Consider the following 23,126-nt stretch of genomic DNA (forward strand, 5'->3'; position numbering starts at 1 on the left):
AGAGCTCCAGGAAACACTGGTGGGGTTGTCTGTCAAGGGAAGTCTGGTTGGCATCCTGCTAGCATCTGGAACCTGGTAGCTGAAAAGAGAGTTATCATACAAGGCCAAATAAATTGTTGATCAATCATGAACTTAAAGGCTGGAATAGTGCAGATGAAGTGTTGGGGGGGGGGGATCTCTGTTTTGTAGATAGCTAGTAGGCATATTTTAGTTATATTCCAAAGGGCCTGTGGCTATACTTTTTTTAAAAGAAAGAAAGAAATATTAACACATTGGTGCAGTCGACAGTGTTGGACTCAAAATCATAAGGTGCTGAGTTGTATCCCTGGCATTACATGTGTCAGAGTGTTACTTTGGTTCTCTCTCATTCTCTTTCTGGTGCTCTGCTCTAGTTTCTCTGTTACCTTCTCTTATATAAAAAAATAAAACCACTAAAAAACAAAACAATACAAAAAATCCAAACATTTGTATTAATTATGTTCTAATAATAATATTTTGGACATAGGGGCTGGGTGGTGGTGCATCTGAATGAGCACACATATTAAAATACAATTTGGGTTCAAGCCTCCATGCCCTACTTGCAAGGGGGGGGGGCTTCATGAGCAAACAAATCTTCAAGTGTCTCTTCCACTCTTTTTTTTTAAAAATATTTATTTATTTATGTTCCCTTTTGTTGTCCTTATCATTTTTGTGGTTATTATTATTGTTGCTATTGGATAGGGCAGAGAGAAATCAAGAGAGGAAGGGAAGACAGGGGGAGAGAAAGATAGACACCTGCAGACCTGCTTCACCGCTTGTGAGGCGGAAACCCCCCCCCCCCACAGGTGGGGGCTTGAAGCAGAATCCTTACGCTGGTCCTTGTGCTTCGTGCCATGTGCATTTAACCCTCTGTGCTACTGCCTGACCCCTCTCTTCCACTCTCTATCTCCCGTTCCCTCATTTGCTCTCTGTACTAGCAAAACATAAATTTAAAAAATATTTGGACATACTGATATTAATAAAACCATATAAAATAATTTTACCTTTTTATTTTTACTTTTTATTAGTGATTTAATAATTCTTAACAAGATTGTAGGATAAGAAGGGTATAATTCCCACCAGAGTTCGTTTTTTTTTACATTTCTTTTTTTTTGTTTGTTTTTTTAATATTTATTTATCTCTTTTTGTTGCCCTTGATTTTTATTCTTGTAGTTATTATCATTGTCATCATTGTTGGATAGGACAGAGAGAAATGGAGAGAGGAAGGGGAAGACGGGGAGAGAAACCTAGACACATCTGCAGACCTGCTTTACCACTTGTGAAGCAACTCCCCTGCAGGTGGGGAGCCAGGGCTTGAACCCGGATCCTTACGCCGGTCCTTGCGCTTTGTGCCACCATTCCTTAACCCGCTGTGCTACAGCCCGACTTCCAGTTCCCACCAGAGTTCTATATCCCGTCCCCTCTATTGGGAGGTTTCCTATTTTATATCCCTCTGGGATTATGGACCAAAATTCTTCATGAGGTACAGAAGGTAGAAGGTCTGGCTTCTCTATGTAACTGCTTCTCCACTGAGTGGACATTGGCAGGTCGATCCATATCCCAGCCTATTTCTGTCTTTCTCTAGTGGGATAGAGCTCTGGGGAGGTGAGGTTCCAGAGACACATTGGTGAGGTCATCTGCCCAGAGAAGTCAGGATGGCATTGTGGTAGTGTCTGCAACTTAGTGAATGAAATATCCCTGCTAAAAGATTTTTTTTTTTTTCTTTTTCCTCCTCCAGGGTTATTGCTGGGCTTGGTGCCTGCACCATGAATCCACCGCTCCTGGAGGCCATTTTTCCCCCCTTTTGTTGCCCTTGGTGTAGCTTCGTTGTGGTTGTTATTATTGCCCTTGTTGACGCAATTCATTGTTGGATAGGACAGAGAGAAATGGAGAGAGGAGGGGAAGACAGAGAAGGGGAGAGAAAGATAGACACCTGCAGACCTGCTTCACCGCCTGTGAAGCAACTCACCTGCAGGTGGGGAGCTGGGGGCTTGAACCGGGATCCTTACGCCGGTCCCTGTGCTTTGCGCCACATGCGCTTAACCCACTGCGCCACCGCCCGACCCCCCCTACTAAAAGATTTTTAATTGCAGATGTGAATTACATTATATTTCTCTTAGACAACATTGTTTTAAATCAGGGCTGGGCGTATGACAGTTTTATTTTATAAATAATATTTAGTTTTATCCATTTTGTAAATAAGGTTTTATTGGAGCACAGCCATATCAATTCATTTATGTATTCACTCTTTTTTTTTTTTTTTGTCACTGGGATTATGGCTGGGGCTCTGCTGGCACTACAAATCTACTGCTCCTGGTAGCCTTTATTTCCAGTTTATTGTATAGGACAGAGAGAAATTGAGAGGGGGGAAAGATAGATACCTGCAGACTTGCTTCACCAATTGTGAAACTTCCACCCCTGCAGGTGGGGAGTAGGTGGGGAATGGGGGCTAGAACCTGGATCCTTGTTCGGTTCCTTCCGCTTAGTACTATGTGTGCTTAACTGGGTACGCCACCACCAGGTGCCCCACTTATGTATTCTCTGTGGTTGCACTATATGGCCAAAACTGAATACAGGTAGTGTTCACTGAGTGAGACTTGGTCCATAAACAAATTTGTCAAGAAACAAGGAACCTCCCCATACCAATATTTTCAAACATAATGTACTAAACTGGTAGTGAGTTTGTCAACCATTTTTAGGTAATTTAATGTCACCTTTGCTTTACTCATAACATTTTAATATCTTTTAAAATGTTTATTCAGTAGTGTATTTTATACATTGTACTGTAATAAAAAGAGCAAATAAATTGCACAGTAAAGTAAATATATGGATTAAAACCATGTGTATAGTGTACACTGACCCATTGAAACAGAGAGATGATGCAAGATGAGATGCTAGAAACTGAGCCACTAAACTGCCATTTTCCATGACCAAAGTTCTCATACATAAGCTACAATACTAGAGTTGGTCATAAACAAGTAGGTCACTATGTCAGGAATAGATGTAGTTGTGATAGGCCTTGGCCTACAGAATCTAACATATCTACTTTCCAGCCTTTTAAGCAAATGTGTGCTACTCCCTAATTTATACTCTTATAGTTACTGGAGCCCATTGGACAAGGAAACTGCCTATTTTTCCAATTTCCTCCTTTTTTTCTCAAGGCAGGTTATTTCTTGTCTAAGCTACTCTTCTCAAACATCTCACTTGGAATGTAAATGGCTGACAATGCTGTCATGCAGCAACTTGTTAAATCCTGTTTAACTGATTATTTAATTGATAATTTAATTGTTCCTGACAACAGGAAATAATTAAAGCACTAAAATTACAATAATTTGAAGTTTATTTATAAAGGGATTTATTACAAAGATGTGAGTGAGTTATAGAGAAACTACAAGGGATCAAGCTAGGAACAGCAGAAGCAGAGGAGCTATAAATGAAATAAATGATGTAGAGAGGGACAGGATACTAGGACTCAGAGTCAAAGCTAGCCCAGACTAGAGCTATTGAGGGAGCTGGGAATTAGTACTCCACGCTTCATGCTTCCTTTTCTTGATACGCCAAGACTCTCATTGGACCAGACACAACTGGAGCTCAGTGTATTTCACTCAATGTATTTCACTTTGGGGTTTGTCTTTTATTCTTACAAAGTATTAACTCTGCCTCACTTTGTCATGGGGACCACATATTTCCTGGGTGTTCAGATAAAGGACTTCAACACTTATAGCACAACATCAGTATATTTGTGTTGATTTTCCTTCATGTCCAGTTCCCATTGGGAGTGATGCAATGGATTCAGTGGAAGCTTTGTGTCCAGTAGGTTTCAGCTGAGCAATATTGAGGTTAGTAAGTCCATCTCTTTAGTAGCTTATACTTGTATCAGAGGGAAACATTACCTTATCCTTCAAAATTGTTTTCTATAAATACGATTGTAAAGCTTAGGTCAACACCTTACTTTCTTGATAGACTTGGCAGGACACATATGAGCTGAAGAGATCCAGGAAGGAATCTCTCAATAATGTAATGCAAATAGATCATCATACCAAGAAGGGCAGGATGGAGATTAATAGAGAAAGGCTTTAGAGGAGCAAATGAGAAATATCTTTACATCCTAGTATTTAGCATTAACCTTATTTGGACTAGAGTCAGGTTAGCAGTTTTGGTCTGTACTCAGGATACAGTTTTATCCTTTCCCTTACACTTTTATCATCAGAAAAAAGGGGCTTTCCTTAGGACAGTCTCCTTTAGGATTGCAGTATTAGAAATTAGTTCTTTTTTAAAAAAAAAAAAATTATTGATAGAGACAAAGAGGAATTGGGATTGGTGGGGGACAGAAGAAAGAAGCCTGTAGTACTACTTTACTACTAAGGTGGAGGCTGAGCACTTGAACCCAGGTCCTTGTGCATGGTAGCATGTTTGCTTTATCAGGTGTGCCACTGGCCAACCCCAAGAATGAGAGAGACTGTAGAGCACTGTTTAGCTCTGGCTTATGGTGGTGCTGGGACTGAACCTGGAGCCTCAGCGCCTCAGGCATGAGAATCTTTTGCATGACCATTATGCTGTCTCCCCAGTCATAGAAGTTAGTTTTTATTGAGTTGATTCATTAAAGCAAATAGCATCTTTCTTTTTTATTCAATGTTGCTGTGCTTTTTCAGTTTATCAGACTATAGCAGTATGGAAAGAATCATCTGTGTGTGTATGATACCAGTTAGTCAATATAAGGCTTTTACTGTTATAGCGCTCAACAATACAAAACCACTCACAGTTCTCTTTTCTTCCGTAAGTGAGATAATCATAAATAGAACTTTAAGGAATCCATTATAGTGTATTAACTAATATATGTCATCTTAATTTTAATGTACGTTATTTTACTATTTTAAGTCTTTTCTGAGATGTGACCTCCTTAGGTACTCCTCTCTGGAACCTGCCTAATAATTAAAGAGTCTGCGGGATCAGATCCACCCACCTAACACATACTGAGTCTGAGGGTGCAGAGAAGCAGTTCTAAATATGAACTGAATTTATTAGAATGGGCTTCTCACATCTTAAAAACTTTCTTTTGAAATATGGTACTGGCAGTTGAACCAAGGACCTCACTCACACAGGCACTCTGCCAGTGAATCACTTCCCTGATCCAATTTCTCTAAGTTTTAAAATTTATTTATTTACGAGTGTGTGAGAGACCAAATCAGTGCCTTACCATCCATAGAGTTCCACTTGAAAAAACACTTTTTTAAAAACATATTTATTTATTTATTTTCCCTTTTGTTGCCCTTTTTTTTTTTATTGTTGTTGTAGTTGTTACTGATGTCATCACTGTTAGGTAGGACAGAGAGAAATGGAGAGAGAAAGGGAAGACACAGAGGGGGAGAGAAAGATAGACACCTGCAGACCTGCTTCACTGCCTGTGAAGCGACTCCCCTGCAGGTGGGGAGCTTTATATCACATGCACTTAACCCGCTGCACTACCACCCAACTCCCAGAAAAACATTTTTTAAGTATCCAGCTTTATACATTTGATAATTGTAAATACTGTAGTCACATGACTTTATTTCTAGTAACATTTTGCTGCCCTCACATTGGTGAAATAAATCATAGACAGAATACTTTGATCATTGATTGCTCCCATCAAGGCCAGGTGTTCTTTTACATATTTCCAATTATAATCTGCATCCAGTAGCTCTTACCTGTGGGAGATGCTTGTCCTATATTTGGGTGTCAGGAATTATTTTGCCTGTCAAACAATGCTTTTACATCCAAGTGAGAGTGATTTCGCCACAGCTATACTCCAAGGACTTAAAAAGTTAAGTGTACTACACAAATAAATGCATGCCTTTCATGAATTCTATTTATCATTTGACATTAATTAGACATACTGCCATCATAATCTGTTAGGTAGGATTTTTATTTAGGGTACTTCGAGGTAATGAATAAAAGCAAGAAAATATACTTCATGGGCAGGAAAGAGAGCATATGGTTATGCAAAAGACTTTCATGCCTGAGGCTTCAAGGCCCCAAGTTCAATCCCAGGTACCACCATAAGCCAGTGCTGAGCAGTGCTCTGATTGGTTTGTCTTTCTCTCCTCTTCCCCTTCTCCTTTCCTTCTCTTCTTCTTATTCCTCCTCTTTCTTCTTTCTCTCCCTATGTTTTCAAAAAATAAAAACAAATCTAATCATTCAAAAAAAGAAAATACCAGATCTACAGGGATGCAGAGGTCACATAGGCTCCTATGATGAATATGGGCCCCAGATCACATCAAATTGATGGGGTTTACAGTCAACAATGTTTATACACCTTTCCCATATTTGGGAGCTACTCTCTTCCCTGATACAGATTTCTGGTCATCCTGCCAGCCATGACATCACCTCCCCAGACAATAATTAGGATCCACCTGCATATCAGATTTCAGGCTCAGGCAAAACAAAAAAACAAAAAACAAAACAAACAAACAAAAAACATTAGTATAGCCACAGGCTCTTGGGAATATAACTAAAATATGCCTACTAGCTATCTACAAAATGAAGGGCCCCCCAACTCTTCATCTACACTATTGCAGCCTTTAGGTCCACGATTGTTCAACAATTTGTTTGGCTTTGTATGTTAACTCTTTTCAACTACCAGGTTCCAGATGCTAGCATGATGCCAACCAGACTTCCCTTGACAGACAACCCCACCAGTGTTTCCTGGAGCTATGCTTCCCCGGAGCCCTTCCCCACTAGGGAATGAGAGAGACAGCCTGGGAGTCTGGCTCAACCTGTCAATGCCCGTGTTCATCGGGGAAGCAATTACAGAAGCCAGACCTTCCCACCTTCTGCACCCTATAATGACCTTGGGCCCATACTCCCAGAGGGTTAAAGAATAGGAAAGCTATCAGAGGAGGGGATGGGATACAGAGTTCTGGTGGTGGGAATTGTGTGAAGTTGTACCCCTCTTATTCTATGGTTTAGTCAATGTTTCCTTTTTATAAATAAAAAATAAAAAAAGAAAATATACTTTATTTGTATTTTTGTTGTAACAGGCTCACTTTAAAATTGTTTTAAATTTTAAAACTGCATAGTAATAATACTAATAGAATTTTTCTTTTACATCTATTTGTGGTTTTTAACTTGTCTTAGCTAATTTGCTTTAAGATTTTGTCTCTTAAATACAAATTTTCTGCATTGTTAGTAATGTTTCATAGACTTGGTAAAGAAATAAACTAGCTCCTTTAATTCTAAAGCTTTGATTTTAAAGAAATATGTTCAGAAATTGTGAAAATTACCTGTTGAAGACGAAGTGTATGATAACCAATGACTAGGCTTGTGAGTGTGAAAATCCAAGAACTTCTTTGTCTTATAAAACTAAGATTTCTTTTTAAAAAATCATATTTCAAGAATTTTTATTTTCTTCCACATTAGTATCTTCAAAAAATAAGAAACAGATACCCAGTGAAGTTTCTGCTAGAATTGAAAGAGACTTGTCAGATACAGCACAAAACTGGTCATTTCAAGATCATTATAGAATGTATTCACCTATAATATACCAAGCCCTCTGTGAGCATGTACAGACTCAGATGTCACTGACAAATAACTTGTCTGCAAAGAGTAACTCTGCAAGTCCTGCTGTATCTTTCCACACAGTGTCTAGTTTTGGTTAGTATGATTGATATTTTTACAAGCAACAATATAAGTTCTAAGTCACCTGTTATTGCATAAATATTAAGAGATGTGAATTTTTTTTTCTCATTAATCTCTAGAATCTCAGGTAAATCCACAAGCTAACTGTGGTGTATCTACCTCTACCCCAGCTCAGTTACTTCAGCAACCACCCTACCCACCAATGGTCCATTCTGTGAGTGTCATTTATATTCTATACAAGTAATTCTTTGCTTTTAGAAATTGAATTTTAAGAGAGAAAATTGAATTTACTGATTTTACCTTAATCCAAAGACTCACTAACTTTTCAAGTTATTTTTAATTATTTGTTATTAGAAAAAATAGTATCTATTTATTAGGGAGAATAAGAAGAAAAAGATAATCATCCCTATTCAATACCCAAGCACAGTTGTTGCTAATACATTGATAGAGCATTTTCCAGTCTTGATTCTATGTGTAGCTTTTGTTTTCTGGTTTTCATTTAAGTTTGCTTTTTTAAAAAGCCATAATTTAAAAATACTCTTGGTAGTGGTTTTTCATTGTTTAATCATAAGGGTGTTTTTCTGTTAACATATCTTTTTTTGTTCTGTTGTTCCTTATCTCTCTCTCTTAATCTTTTTATTGAGGGAGTTAGTGGTTTATAGTACAGTTGATGACACATAAGTACAACAATTTTGTTATGCACCAGGATCCAAAAGTTCTTGTTTGTCCCTTTGTTTCTTCCACAGAGCTTCCCTTCTTTGCAATAAACTATACCTAGTCCATGTTTCACTTTGGTGTTCCCTACCTGTCTCTATTAAGTCCTGCTTATAAGTGAGATCATTCAATAATTGTCTTTCTCTTTTTGGTTCATCTCATGAAGCATGATGTCTTTAATTTTCATCCATGATAGAGCAAAGGAGATAACATTTTTAACAGCTGAGTAGTTTTGCACCATATAAACATATCATGATTTTCTTATCTATCCTTGGATGTCTGGGTTGCTTCCAAGTTTTGGTGATTACAAATTGTGCTGATGTGAACATAGGTGATAGGTGTTTTTGTATCCTTTGGTAAATCCCCAGGAGAGAAATTGCTGGGGCATAGGGTAGTTCCATTTCTAGTGTTATGAGAAATCTCCAAACTCTTCCATAATGGTTGGACCAAGCTACACTCCTACTAGCAGTACAGAAATGTTCCTTTTTCCTCACAACCTCTCTAACATTTGTTGTTACTGCCCTTTCTAATGTCTCACTTTTTCACAGGTGTAAAGTGGTATTTCATTGTTGTCTTTATTTGCATTTCTCTGATAATCAGTGACTTTGAGCATTTTCTCATGTGTCTGTTGGCCCTCTAGATCTCTTCCTCAGTGAAGTTTCTGTCTGTGTTTTCACCCCATTTTTTTTTCTTTTTCTTTTTTTTTTTTTTTTCCTCCTCCAGGGTTATTGCTGGGCTCGGTGCCTGCACCATTCACCTCATTTTCTAATGGAATTGTGTGTTAAGTTTACTGAGCTCTTTATATATTTTGGTTGTTAGTCCTTTATCTGAGGTATGTTCTATATAAAGATCCCCTCCCACACTGTAGGGTGTCTTTCTGTTTCTCTGTTAGTATACCTTTTATAATTTTCTAAATTATTAATACTTAATTTAGTGGCTATGCTATGGTCTGTACAAATTATGGTTAAATATTTAATAGGGTTTTTTAAAAAATATATTTTATTTATTTATGTATTTTGAGTGAAACAGATTGAGAACTAGAGCACTGATCAGCTCTGTCATGAGGTGGTGCCAGGGAATGAGCCTGTAAACTCTAGGACTTGCAAATTTGGTACTCTAACAGACTGAGCAGTCTTCCCAACCCAAAAGTCAGTTTTCTGCTACCATATCATTTTTGTAAATATATAAATCTTTTTGTATACTTAAACTTATTTTCTTACAGTGTAATTTCTCAAGGTGGAAGTTTGTCTTAGTCTCAAAGTAGACTAATTTTTGATGCTTTTGAAAACTATTTGTATAAACAATCTATTTTAGTTGTGACTTTATAATGTTCCCATATTACAGAGTGAACTAATTAAATTTTAAAGAACTAGAATGTTGTGCTAAGGGGCAATACAGCTTATTCACTAGTAATCTACAACTCTATCCTAGCAGAGTCATTTTATAGTACTTTTAGGTTTGAGTTTATTATAACTAAGGTATTGAAGTCATTGCTCAGATATTTGAATGCTTATCTTTTTTTTCTCTAGGCAGTTCAGACCGATAGTGACTATCAGTTTCTATCAAAATCTAAAACAATGTCTGTGAATTATAATGATTTTCTAAAGAATTCATTCAGTGTTGATGTTGGAGCTCCATATAGACTACCCAAAACTGACAAGCCAGTTCTTCAAGCCCATCAGCTGGATTTTATTAATGGAACTCTGCCACAAGGTGTTCCTAGTGAACCAGATCTGCAGAAGTGTTTCCAAACATATATGAATCTGTTGTGTTCTCAAGAACAAGCAAGTCAATCTAATAGTCAGACACATCAAAGCTCTACACTCTTAGAATCAGCTTTCTTGGCCACCAATGAAGAACAGTGTGGAGAAGGACAAAGTGGAGAGATCACAAGTGATGGAAAGGATTTAAATGCACATGTACAAAATTCAAGAATAAAGGATGTGCAGAAGGCAAAAGATGTGAACCAGAGTACTGAAAAAATTAGAACTATAAAGTATTTGTTGGGAGAGCTTAAGGCCTTGGTAGCAGAACAAGGTAGGTGAGCCCTTTTACTGTTTTCTTTTTCTTTTTTTTAAAATTAATTAATTTATTCATGAGAAAGACAGGAGAGAGAAAGAACCAGACATCACTCTGGTAAATGTGCTGCTGGGAATTGAACTCAGGACCTCATGCTTGAGATCCAGTGCTTTATCCACTGTGCCACCTCTCAGACCATACTTTTTTACTATTTTCTATAGTATGGTTTACTGTAGTATGGGCACTTCATAACAGTGTCATGTAATTTAGCTATTACATTTAAAATAATTGACATGGAATTGGGCATATTTTCTATAGGATTATTCTTTGAATTAAGGAAATTACTTCTGCCTGTTTTATTTGAATTTGTTAGGTTTTAATCTGTCTTGTTTCCTATGGATTTGAGGTGTGCTGGGGCATATCAAACACCCTTTATTGGCAAGCTTGTATTCATTCTGTTAGATCCAAAGGGAAAAAGATTCAATTAAAATCAATTTATAAAAATGTATCTTACATTTGTTAGGACAGAGCAAAATTGAGAAGGAGAGAGGGGGAGAGAGAGAGAAAGAAAGAGAGAGAGCTGCAACACTGCTCTACCACTATCAAAACTTACTCCCTATATATGGTGACCAGGGGCTTGAACCCAGGTCCTTGCATGTTCAACCCAGCTATACCACAACCAGTCTACCTGGTTTCTTATTTGAAAAAAATCAGCCTACAGTGATAACAGAAAAGAGAGAGAGAGAGAAAAAGAGAGAGAGAAAGAAAGAAAGGTGAAGGGAGGGAGGAGAGAACAAGGGGACGAGGAAATGGCTCAGTAGTAGAGTGCATGCTTTATATACATATGTCCTTGGTTTTCACATACTTGCACACACACCTGTACCTCATAAAAACAAGAAAAGGAAAAAATAGAACACCATAGAATGGAACAGTGTACTGATTTCTATAACAATAAAAAATAAATAAGAGATTTTACCATAATTTCTTTAATAACCAAGTGTGGATGTATGTAACACATCTCACTTTAAAAAGTAACCCAAATCATGGGAGTCGGTTGATAACACAGTTGGTTAAACGCACGTGGTGTGAAGCGCAATGATCCCAGTTCGAGCCCTCCAGCTCCCCACCTGCAGGGGAGTCGCTTCACAATCGGAGAAGCAGATCTGCTTTCTCTCCACCTCTCTGTCTTCCCCTCCTCTCTCCATTTCTCTCTGTCTATCTAACAACAACAACATCAGTAACAACACAATAATAACTACAAAAAAAAAGGCAACAAAAGGGAAAATAAATAAATATTTAAAAAGTTTTTTAAAAAAGTAACCCAAATCTTTGTATACTTTTTTTTTATTAAATAAAAAAGTCTTAGTTGGAGCTATGAGATAAACTTGTAAGATAACAGGATACAATTCCATACAGTTCCCCCCAGTAGAGTTCCCTGTTCCATCCCCTCCATTGAAGCCTTCCCTCTTCATTATCCCTCTGGGAGCATAGACCAAAATGAAGAATACTATCTTATTTAATCCTCACAGCAGTCCTGTTAGTTACTGTTGCCATCTTCGTTTAAGTATGAAGCAGTCTTTTTTTTTTAATTTTTAATATTTTTTTCCCTTTTGTTGCCCTTGTTTAACATTGTTGTGGTTATTGATGTTTTTGGATAGGACAGAGAGAAATGGAGAGAGGAAGGGAAGGCAGAGAGGGGGAGAGAAAGACAGACACCTGCAGACCTGCTTCACCACTTGTGAAGTGACACCCCTGCAGGTGGGGAGCCGGGGGCTCAAACTGGGATCATTACGCTGGTCCTTGTGCTTTGCGCACGTGCGCTTAACCCGCTGTGCCACCACCCAACCCCCTTGTTTTCTCTTCTGATCTTGCTTTTCAACTTCTGTCTGAAAGTGAGATCATCCCATATTCATCTTTCTGTTTCTGACTTATTTCACTTAACATGAATTTTTTTCAAGCTCCATCCAAGGTCTGCTGAAAATGGTGAAGTCACTGTTTTTAAGCTGAGTAGTATTCCATTGTGTGTATATACCACAACTTGCTCAGCCACTCATCTGTTGTTGGACACCTGGGTTGCTTCTAGGTTTTGGCTATTAGAAATTGTGCTGCTAAGAACATATGTGTACACAGATCTTCTTGGATGGATATGTTGGGTTCCTTAGGCTATATCCCTAGGAGAGGAATTGCAGGATCATAGGGTAGGTCCATTTCTAGCCTTCTGAGAGTTCTCCAGACTGTTCTCCACAGAGGTTGGACCAATTGACATTCCCACCAGCAGTGTAGGAGGGTTCCTTTGACCCCCACATCCTCTCCAGCATTTGCTGCTGTTACCTTTTCTGATGTATGACATTCTCACAGGAGTGAAGTGGTATCTCATTGTTGTCTTTATTTGCATTTCTCTGACAATCAAAGGCTTGGAGCATTTTTTCATGTGTTTCTTGGCATTTTGGATCTCTTCTGTGCTGAATACTCTTTTTTAAAAAATATTTATTTTATTTATTTATTCTCTTTTATTGCTTTAGTTGTTTTATTGCTGTAGTTATTATTGCTATTGATGTCCTTGGTGTTGGATAGGACAGAGAGAAATGGAGAGAGGAGGGGAAGACAGAGAGGGGGAGAGAAAGACTGACACCTACAGACCTACTTCACCACCTGTGGAACAACTCCCCTGCAGGTGGGGAGCCAGGGGCTCGAACTGGGATCCTTACGCTGGTCCTTGTGCTTTGTACCGCCTGTGCTTAGCCCACTGCTCTACCTCCCTGTGCTGAAAACTGTCCATGAATGGCCTCCCTCCATTTTTGGATGCGGTTATTTGTTTCTTGTGGTTGAGTTTGGCAAGCTCTTTATATACTTTGGTTATTAAACTCTTGTCTGATGTATGGCATGTGAAGATCTCCCATCCTGTGAATGGTCTTTTTGTTTGTGTAGTGGTTTCTTTTGCTGTGCTTTTTAATTTGATGTAGTCCCATAGGTTTATGTAGTCGTCTCCTTCTTCTCCTTCTCCCTCTCCCTCTCCGTCTCCCTGTCTCTGTCCCTGTCCCCCTCCCCCCTCCCCTCCCCCTCCCCTCCCCCCCCCTCCTCCTCTTCTCCTTTTCCTTTTCCTTCTCCTTCTCCTCCTTCTCCTTCTCCTTCTTCTTCTCATTCTTTTTAAATTTTATTTATTGGATAGAGACAGCCAGAAATCAAGAGGGAAGAGGGAGGATAGAGAGGGAGAGAGACAGAGAGACACCTGCAGCCTTGCTTTACCACACGTAAAGCTTTCCCCCTGCAGGTGGGGAGCAGGGGCTCAAACCCGAGTCCTTGTACATTGTAGTACATGCGTTCAGCCAAGTCCATCACTACCTGGCCCCTTGCTTAGTCTTCTTTGTAATTGGATTCATTTCATTGAAGATGCCTTTAAAATATATGTGGGAAAGAGTTCTGCCAATATTTTCCTCTAAGTATCTGATAGTTTCTGGTCTAACATCCAAGTCCTTGATCCACTTGGAATTCACTTTTGTGTTTGGTGAAATATAGTGGTTCAGTTTCATTCTTCTGTATGTTTCAACCCATTTTTCCAACACCATTGTTTTGAAGAGACTCTGCTTTCCCCATTTAATAGTGTGGGCACCTTTGTCAAAGATTAGATGTCCATAGGTGTGGGGGCTTACTTCCAGGCTCTCAGTTCTATTCCACTGGTCAGTGTGTCTATTCATGTTCCAGTACCAAGCAGTTTTGATGACAGTGGCGCTATAGTACTGTTTGAGATCTGGGAGTGTCATGCCTCCAGTTCTGTTCTTTCTTCTCAAGATTTTTTTGGCAATTCTAGGTCTTTTCTGGTTCCAGATAAACATTTGTAGCATTTGTTCTATTCTCCTAAAATATGTGGTTGGGATCTTGATTGGGATAGCATTAAATTTGTAAATGGCTCTGGGCAGTATATTCATTTTGATGATGTTAATTCTTCTAACCCATGAATATGGAATATCTTTCCACTTCTTTGTGTCTTTTTCAATTTCCTTGAGTAATGAGTGACTTATAATTTTAAGTATACAAGTCTTTCATTTCTTTTTTTTAATATTTATTTTATTTTTATTTATTCCCTTTTTTTGCCCTTGTTGTTTTATTGTTGTAGTTATTATTGTTGTTGTCATTAGATAGGACAGAGAGAATTGGAGAGAGGAGGGTAAGACAGAGAGGAGGAGAGAAAGATAGACACCTGCAGACTTGCTTCACCGCCTGTGAAGTGACTCCCCTGCAGGTGGGGAGCCGGGGCTCGAACTGGGATCCTTATGCCGGTCCTTGTGCTTTGTGCCACCTGCGCTTAACCTGCTGCCCGACTCCCTAAGTCTTTCATTTCTTTGGTTAGGTTTATTCCCAGATATTTTACTGTTTTTGTTGCTATAGTAAAAGGAATTGATTTCTGGATTTCTTCTTCTAACTTAGTGTTTGCATAGAGGAATGCCACTGACTTTTGAATGTTAATTTTCTAGCCTGACACCTCACTGTATTACCTATTCACTCTTTGGAAGAACCAGCATTTACTTTCTTTGATCTTTTGTGTGGTTTTCTTATTTTCAATGTTACTTATTTCTGCCCTAACTTTAGTTATTTCTGTCCTTTGGGTTGCTTTAGGGTTCCTTTATTCTTCTTCTTCTAGGTCTTTAAGATGTGCAATAAGGCTGTTTATTTGTGCTTTTTCTTATTTCCTAATGTGTGCTTGTATAGCTATGAACTTCCCTCTCAGTACTGCCTTAGCTGTGTCCCAATTTTTTGATAGCTTGTGTCTTCATTTTCATTGAACTCTCAAAACATTTTGATTTCTTCCTTTATTTCCTCTTTGACCCAGTAGTTGTTAAGGAATGTACTGTTGAGCTTCCACATTTTGGGACTATTACTAATCTTTTGTTGACTGTTAAGTGTTAGTTTAATTCCACTGTGGCCTGCGAAGATGTTTGGCATGATTTCAGTGCTCTTGAATTTGTTGATGCCTTTGTGGCCTAACATATGATCTCTCCTTGAGAATGATCCATGTGCACTTGAGTAGAATATGTATTCTGGTTTCTTGGGATGAATGACTCTGAAAATGTCCAATAGTTCTAGTTTATCTATCTCCTCATTTAGCTCATTCATTTCTTTATTGATTTTCTTCCTGGTTGGTCTGTTAAGGTGAGAAAGTGGGGTGTTGAAGTCCCCTACTATGAGTGTGTTGCTGTTAATATATTGCTGTAGCTCTTTCAGTATGTTTGATGTATTCAGATGGTTTCTCATTGGGTGCATAGATGTTAATAATTGTTAAGTCCTCTTGATTGACTGATCCTCTGAGCATTAAGTAATGTCCATCCCTATCTTTTAAAATTTTATTTATTTTAAAGTCTATCGTGTCAGATATGAGAATAGTTGTTCCTGCCCTTTTTTGTGGGCCATTGGCTTGTATGATAGTTTTCCATCCTTTGACTTTGAGTCTGTGTTTGTCTTGTTGAGTTAGGTGGGTTTTCTGTAGACAGCATATTGTTGGGTTGTGTTTTGTGATCCATCTTCCTACTCAGTGCCTTTTAAATAGGTGAATTCAGGCCATTGACATTTATTTATATCAATGATTGATGAGATTTTAAAGTCATTCTTGTAGAATTTTTAGAGTTTTCTGATATATGGCATATTTATGGTGGTCTGTTTATAGAAGACCTTTCAGAACTTCTTTCAGGGCAGGCTTGATGATAGTTGATTCTTTCAACTTTTGCTTGTCTGAGAAGATTTTTATGCCTCTATCTAGTCTGAATGACAGTCTAGCAGGTTACAGTAGTCTTGATTGAAAGCCTTTCTCATTGAGCTCTCAATAGATATCTTGCCATTCTCTTCTGGCCTGCAGTGTTTGTGTGGAGAAGTCTGCTGCTAATCTTCAGGGTTTTCCTCTGTAGGTGACTCTTTGTTTTTCTCTTGCAGCCTTCAGGATCCTTTCTTTATCCTTATTCCTTTCCATTCTCAATATGATGTCTCTTGGTGTCTTTAAGTCTGGGTTAATTCTGTTTGGGACTCTCTGGGCTTCTTGAACCTTTATGTTTTTGATGATGTCTAGACTAGGGAAGTTCTCAGCTATTACGTTCTGAAGAATGCTTTCTTCCCCTCCCTCTCTTTCTTCCTCTACTAAGCCAATAATGCATATATTATTTCTTTGAAGTCATCCATATGTCTCTGTTGTTGTTTTCAGTATCTTAGTCTCTTTTTGAGATCTCTTACTTCTTTTTTAGTTGTCTCTAATTTGTTCTCGATCTTGCTAATTCTGTCTTCAGCCTCATTTATTCTTTTTAAAAAAATTTTTTTAAGTATTTATTTTATTTATTTATTCCCTTTTGTTGCCCTTGTTGTTTTATTGTTGTAGTTATTATTGTTGTTGTCATTGTTGGATAGGACAAAGAGAAATGGAGAGAGGAGGGGAAGACAGAGAGGAGGAGAGAAAGACACCTGCAGACCTGCTTCACCGCCTGTGAAGCGACTCCCCTGCAGGTGGGGAGCCGGGGTTCAAACCAGGATCCTTATGCCCGGTCCTTGTGCTTTGCACCACCTGCGCTTAACCTGCTGCGCTACAGCCCGACTCCCCTTTTTAAAAATTTTTTAAAAAATTTTATTTATTATTTATTTTTCCCTTTTGTTGCCCTTGTTGTTTAACATTGTTGTCATTATTGATGTCGTTGTTGTTGGATAGGACAGAGAGAAATGGGGAGGTAAGGGGAAGACAGAGAGGGGGAGAGAACGACATACACCTGCAGACCTGCTTCACTGCTTGTGAAGCGACTCCCCTGCAGGTGGAGAGCCGGGGGCTCGAACCAGTATCTTTATACCGGTCCTTGGGCTTTGTGCCACCTGCGCTTAACCCGCTGTGCCACCGCCCAACTCCCCAGCCTCATTTATTCTATTCTCTCTCCCCTCTACTGTTTTCTGGAGTTCATCTATTTTGTTAACCTATTCTGATACTGTATTAGCTTCTTTAGCTAGTTGTGTTCTTAGCTGAGCTATTTCAGCTTTCAGCTCTCTAATAACCTTGAGATAATTAGTGTTTTCTTCCGGAGTCTTATTTGTTGTTTCTGCATTTTTTTATGACAATTCTTTCAAACTCTTTACTCCTGTGATTATTTCCTTAACTATTGTGTGGATGTTGGTCGCATTATTTTGTGCTTCAACCTTTGGGAGGCTTTTGGTTGGACTCTTGTCCTGGTTCATTTCTCCAATATTCTTCTTGTTGGTTTAACCATTGTATATAGTGTGTTATGAGGTACCTCTCTCAGTACTTTTCAAATTACTGATCACTCCTGCCTGGATTGATTTGTCTCTAAGTAAAGTACTTAAAGGGCTTACAGCTGTGGAAATAAACAGTTTCAATATTATTTTAATCCCTGAGTTGGAGCTCAGTGGCTTAAAAGCCTCTTTTGTGCTTTTTCTTCTCTGTAGGCTATGGGAGCCTGAGGCTTTTAAACTATAAGTAGGCTTATTAGCTTCAGGTGATTTGGTGGGTTCCTGAAGTTGTTATAGTCCTTTCTTTTGCTGTCCCAGTTGATTTCCTTTGATATTCGTAGTTGACCCCACAACTAAAGTTTTATTGCTAGAAAATGGTGGAGTTCGTATTTCTACCTCTTAACATTTGAGCAGAACCTCTCTACAAAGGGTTGGTAAAAGAATGCTTGGTAACTGAGTCCAGTTGTTATTGTAATTGCATATTGGTTTACTTTTTATTTTATTTTTATTCCTTTATATTGCCTTGTTCTTTTATTGTTGTAGTTATTATTGTAGTTATTGGATAGGGCTGAGAGAAATGGAGAGGGGAGAGGAAGACTTGCCACGCCCCTGCAGGTGGGGAGCCGGGGGCTTGAACTGGGATCATTACGCCAGTCCTTGTGCTTTGTGCCTGCAGTGGTACCACACAACTCCTTATTTTTTCTACTCTCTGCATGTGGTCTTCCTTAGGATTCTAAAATACCTGTAGGATTGAGTACATTTTTGTAATACTGGACAAATGTTCTACGTCTTTTAGGTAGCAGCCAGTTAATAATATAAGTAAGTGATTTAATCCATAGAAGATTTGAGTGGGAATGAAGGGGAAAAAATAAAAAAGATAAAATACTTGAAATCTACCTTCTAGTTTTGGGTTGCCATCTCTAAAAATGGCCACTTTCCACAACTATTAAAAAACAGTACTGCTTTTGTTGCTGCATCAAATGAAATGTGACTTGTCTTAAAACTGTTTATTAAACAGTTAAATAACAAAAATGAATCTTAGTAAAGCCTCAGTTTTTTGCCAGTTTGAATCATGTAGACTGAATTAATTGCTCATATGAAAATCAAAGGCTGTATTATAATGCTAATACTATAATCAACTTTAGGGAATCTCTTAGGATTTATAGAACTCTAACATAGTCATCTCACAAAATTAGCCTAAGAAATATTTTTAAACTATCTTTCTATAAAGTTTTTTACCTAAAAATTCACTAATGAGATAATCGTATGTTTAAAGAGTAATCTTTGATTTGCTGTGCTAAATTCCTTTTTTTTTTTAATTGATGAAGTGTCTTTCTACAAAGTTGTTGTCACTAGGGTACCATTTTCCAGTCCCCCAGAAATAGTTTTCAGTACTTCTCGCCCATCACTTAAATTTCTTTAAAATTGTTCTGAATAAACAAACACAGGTAGCAGGAAAGAGGAAAATAGAATTTTATTTTATTTAATTTTTTCCCTTTTGTTGCCCTTGTTGTTTATCATCATTGTTTTTGTTATTATTGTTGTTGCATAAGACAGAGAGAAATTTAGAGGGGAGGGGAAGACAGAGAGGGGGAGAGAAAGATAGATACCTGCAATATTGCTTCACTGCCTGCGAAGGAAACCCCCTGCAGGTGGGGAGCTGGGGGCTTGAACTGGAATCCTTATGCAGGTCCTTGGCTCTTCGCACCATGTGCGCTTTACCCACTGCGCCACCACGTGGCTCCCAGAAAATAGAATTTTATATTCATAGTTGAGCTTATACCAAGTATGTACATATATGAACATTTTTAGTAGTATATATGAGTAATCTAAAAATTGTTTACAATATTGTTTTTATTTTCTTTTCTCCCTTCTATAGAGGACACAGAAATTCAAAGGTTGATTATAGAATTGGAGACATGTATATCTCTACTTCCAATAATAAAAAGAAACACAAATGTTCAAGTTGAAATAGCATTGGCCATGCAACCACTAAGAAGTGAAAATGCTCAGTTACGCAGGTAAGAATTTCTCTTTGAATATTTTTGCCTGTATGTAAAGATGTGTCACTGCCAGAACAAGGTAACAAATGAAATAATAGCAAGGGCCTCACAAGGATAATAGGTTTACTGTTTTACTCTGTTTCTACTCTGTCTTCCCTATTTTCCAAACTGTTGGCATTCTCTAAGTCTTCTATCACTCCTTTCTCCAACTTCTTTTACCTGCTATTGCTAGTGTGTGTGTGCGTGTGTGTGCATGTGTGTGTGCGTGTGTATTGTGTTGGAAGGAATGTAACACTTCAGGGTATTTATCTGGATAATTTAGGATATGCTGTAGACACTCCAAATACTCAGGCTTTTTTTCTGTTTTGTTTAGCTAGAAGGAAGGGATGAGGTGGTGGTACACCTGGTCAAGTAAACTTGTGACAGTGGACAAGGCCTGAGTTCCAATCCCTGCTCCCCACCTGTAGGGTAAAGCTTCACAAACAGTGAAGCAGTGCTGCAGGTGCCTCTCTCCCTCTCTCTCCATCTCCATGTCCATTTCCCCCTTCTCTACCAATTTTTCTCTGTCTCTATGAAATGAAATATTTAGAGAGAGAGGACTACTAGCACTAATAGCACTACTCTCCCATTCATGAACCTTATGTCATCAGGTGCTCCCATGTGGTGACTGGGGGCTCAAATCTGAGTCTTTGCACAAGGCAAAGAGAGTACTCTGCTAAGTGAGGTAACCCATTCCCTCCTTCCCCTCTCTTCCAACACTCTTTTACACTATAACTCAGGATCTAGGTTTGTTGGTATGCATGAGACCCCTTCTGTTTCATTTGGTTTAAATCCCCCCTGCTTAACACTATTCTATTTACATAACCACTTCATTCTATTTACATAACCGCTGTTAATAAGCACCACCCTCCCTCCAGGGCATTAGCGGTTCAGTAATAGAATTCTCACCTGCTCCACCCCCTCTCCTTGTCACACCCTGATCCTCTCCTTGTCACACTCTGATTTTCACCAGTCACTTTTCTCTCCACCCTCTCTATGTCACATCCTGTTTCCACCCTACTTGGCAAGTATATATAAAGACAGCATTGTGAGTTTTAGGGTACTTTAGTTTAGCTTAGCTGAGCTTAGATTGTGCTGCGTCCTGCATGAATAAAGAGATACTGCCTATAGCTCAGCCATGAGTCCCTGGTCGTCTGTTACCCACCCGTGAAGCCAGCCCCGTGAAGCCAGCCCGGTGAAAACAACATAGCCCGTTGAAAACAACATAGGTTCTCTTATCATATGAAGCCATTGTTTCAATATGTATTTTCCAGGAAAAAAAGAGAATGGGAGTATGACACACCAATTTACATACCCTGACCTAAAAGTGAGTCTCACTTCTACTTATATTTTGTTGGCAAAAACATAGCATGTATGTGGCCTGGTCTAATATGAAAATCTGGGGCATAAAATTTTTCTATTTGCCACGAATAGAAGGGATGTCCTAATTTAGGTTAACCAATAGCCAGCCTTTCCCCACTTAGACACACATAAACTTCATTCAATTTCTTAAATATTTTTTCTTTTGGTAATTTGAATTGATCTTGAATTTATAGTCTTAATCTGTATAAGAATTAAAAACCAAGGGTCTGGCAGTAGTGCACTGGGTTAAGCGCACATGGTGTGAAGTGCAAGGAGTGGCGTAAGGATCCTGGTTCAAGCCCCCAACTCCCTACCTGCAGGAGGGTTCACTTCACGAGCGGTGAAACAGGTCTACAGGTGTCTATCTTTCTCTACCCCTCTCTGTCTTCCCCTCCTCTCTCCATTTCTCTCTGTCCTATCCAACAACAACAACATCAATAACAATAATAATAATGATCACAAGAAGGATAAAACAACAAGGGCAACAAAAGGGAAAAAAAAACAGCCTCCAGGAGCAGTGGATTCGTGGTGCAGGCACCAAGCCCCAGCAATAATCCTAGAGGCAAAAAAAAAAGATACAAACCAGGGCAGAGGGTAGATAGCATAATGGTTATGCAAAGAGACTATCATATCTGAGGCTTCAAAATCCCAGGTTCAATCCCCTGCATCACCATAAGTCAAAGCTAAACAGTGCTCTGATAAAAAAAAAAAAAAACCAGAGAGCTGATCTAAAAATGTAAATATCACTTACATGTGATCAGTAATAGATCTGAATATTTTGATGATGTCCACTAAAAACAGTACTCTGATATCTTATTAGTATATTTTGCAGAGAATTAAAGGTCGTTTTCAAGAGTTTCTGTAGCATTGCAATGTAATTGTTCCCTGAGAGGGCACTAGAAGGAACTACAGGCATTGACCAGATAGGACCTACAGACATTTTCAAGAAACTGAAAAGCAAGTGAAGTAGGATTCCTATTTGGAATCTGATTCTGTAGTTTGCAAAGACAACACTTAATAAGATTGACCTGCTTAGCATTATTTCTCTAAAATTCATTAATTTCTAGATACTATACGATATTGTTGCCTGGCTTAAATTCTAGGAATACTTTATTTTTTTAGATTTTTTTATATTTATTTATTTTCTCTTCTGATGCCCTTGTTTTTTCGTTGTTGTTGTAATTATTACTGTTGTTGTTATTGCTTTTATTGTTTTTGGATAGGACATAGAGAAATGGAGAGAGAGGGGGAGAGAAAGATAGATACCTGCAGACCTGCTTCACTGCCTATGAAACTACCCCCCTGCAGGTGGGGATCCAGGGGCTGGAACCAGGATCCTTATGCCAGAATACTGTCTTTATTCCTGACCTTAGATATCACTGGAATAACATTAGTTTTTCAAAGTTCTTCATAAGTACAAATAGTAAAATGGTAATAGCCATTACTGCTACTGATCTTTATTGAAAGTTTTTTTTATATTTATTTTCTTTTTGTTGCCCTTGTTTTTTATTGTTGTAGTTATTATTGTTGTTGTTATAGATGTCATCATTGTTCGATAGGACAGAGAGAAATGGAGAGAGGAGGGGAAGACAGAGAGGGGAGAGAAAGACACTTGCAGACCTGCTTCACTGCCTGGAGGGTTGTCAGGGGCTACAACTGAGATCCTTATGCTGATCCTTGCACTTTGCGCTACGTGCGCTTAACCTGCTGTGCTACAGCCTGATTCTCTGAAAGCTTTTTTATGTGCCAGCTTATAATCCTTTATATTTATTTTCTTCTTAAATATTCACAACTCCAAGGTAGGCATTATGTAACCTCATTTGCAGGTGAAGAGACCAAGGCCCAGAGAAGTTATATAATTTACCCAAGGTTATATATTTAAGAAGTAAAAGACAACATTCAAGTCTGGCAGTGTGATTTTAGAGTGCATTGTTGTGTTTGTGTGTTTTAATTTTTATTGTCACCAAGGTTATTTCCGAGACCACTCCTGGTGGCCATTTTTCTATCCCCCCCCCCCCCTTTTTATTAGATAGGACAGAGCGAAATTGAGAGGGGAAAGGGAGTGGGAGAAAGAAAGAAAGATACTTAAAGCCCTGCTTCACCACCCCAGTGCAGTTGAGGAGCACCAGGGATTAAAAACTGGATCGT

General features: G+C 38.5%; 1 protein-coding gene across 2 annotated transcripts in view; it reads left to right on the forward strand.

Moving 5' to 3' along the window:
* The window catches only part of CCDC14 (coiled-coil domain containing 14), a 53,678-nt gene that overhangs the window by 10,724 nt on the left and 19,828 nt on the right, over window positions 1-23,126 (forward strand). For both annotated transcript variants that reach the window (XM_060198254.1, XM_016190725.2), the window contains exons 6-9: window positions 7,414-7,647; window positions 7,752-7,846; window positions 9,876-10,383; window positions 19,454-19,595. In XM_060198254.1, coding sequence (XP_060054237.1) covers window positions 7,414-7,647; window positions 7,752-7,846; window positions 9,876-10,383; window positions 19,454-19,595 — 979 coding nt within the window. The remainder of the gene's footprint in view (window positions 1-7,413; window positions 7,648-7,751; window positions 7,847-9,875; window positions 10,384-19,453; window positions 19,596-23,126) is intronic.

The sequence above is a fragment of the Erinaceus europaeus genome, chromosome 9 (genome assembly GCF_950295315.1).
Source record: "Erinaceus europaeus chromosome 9, mEriEur2.1, whole genome shotgun sequence".
Classification (NCBI taxonomy): Eukaryota; Metazoa; Chordata; class Mammalia; order Eulipotyphla; family Erinaceidae; genus Erinaceus; species Erinaceus europaeus.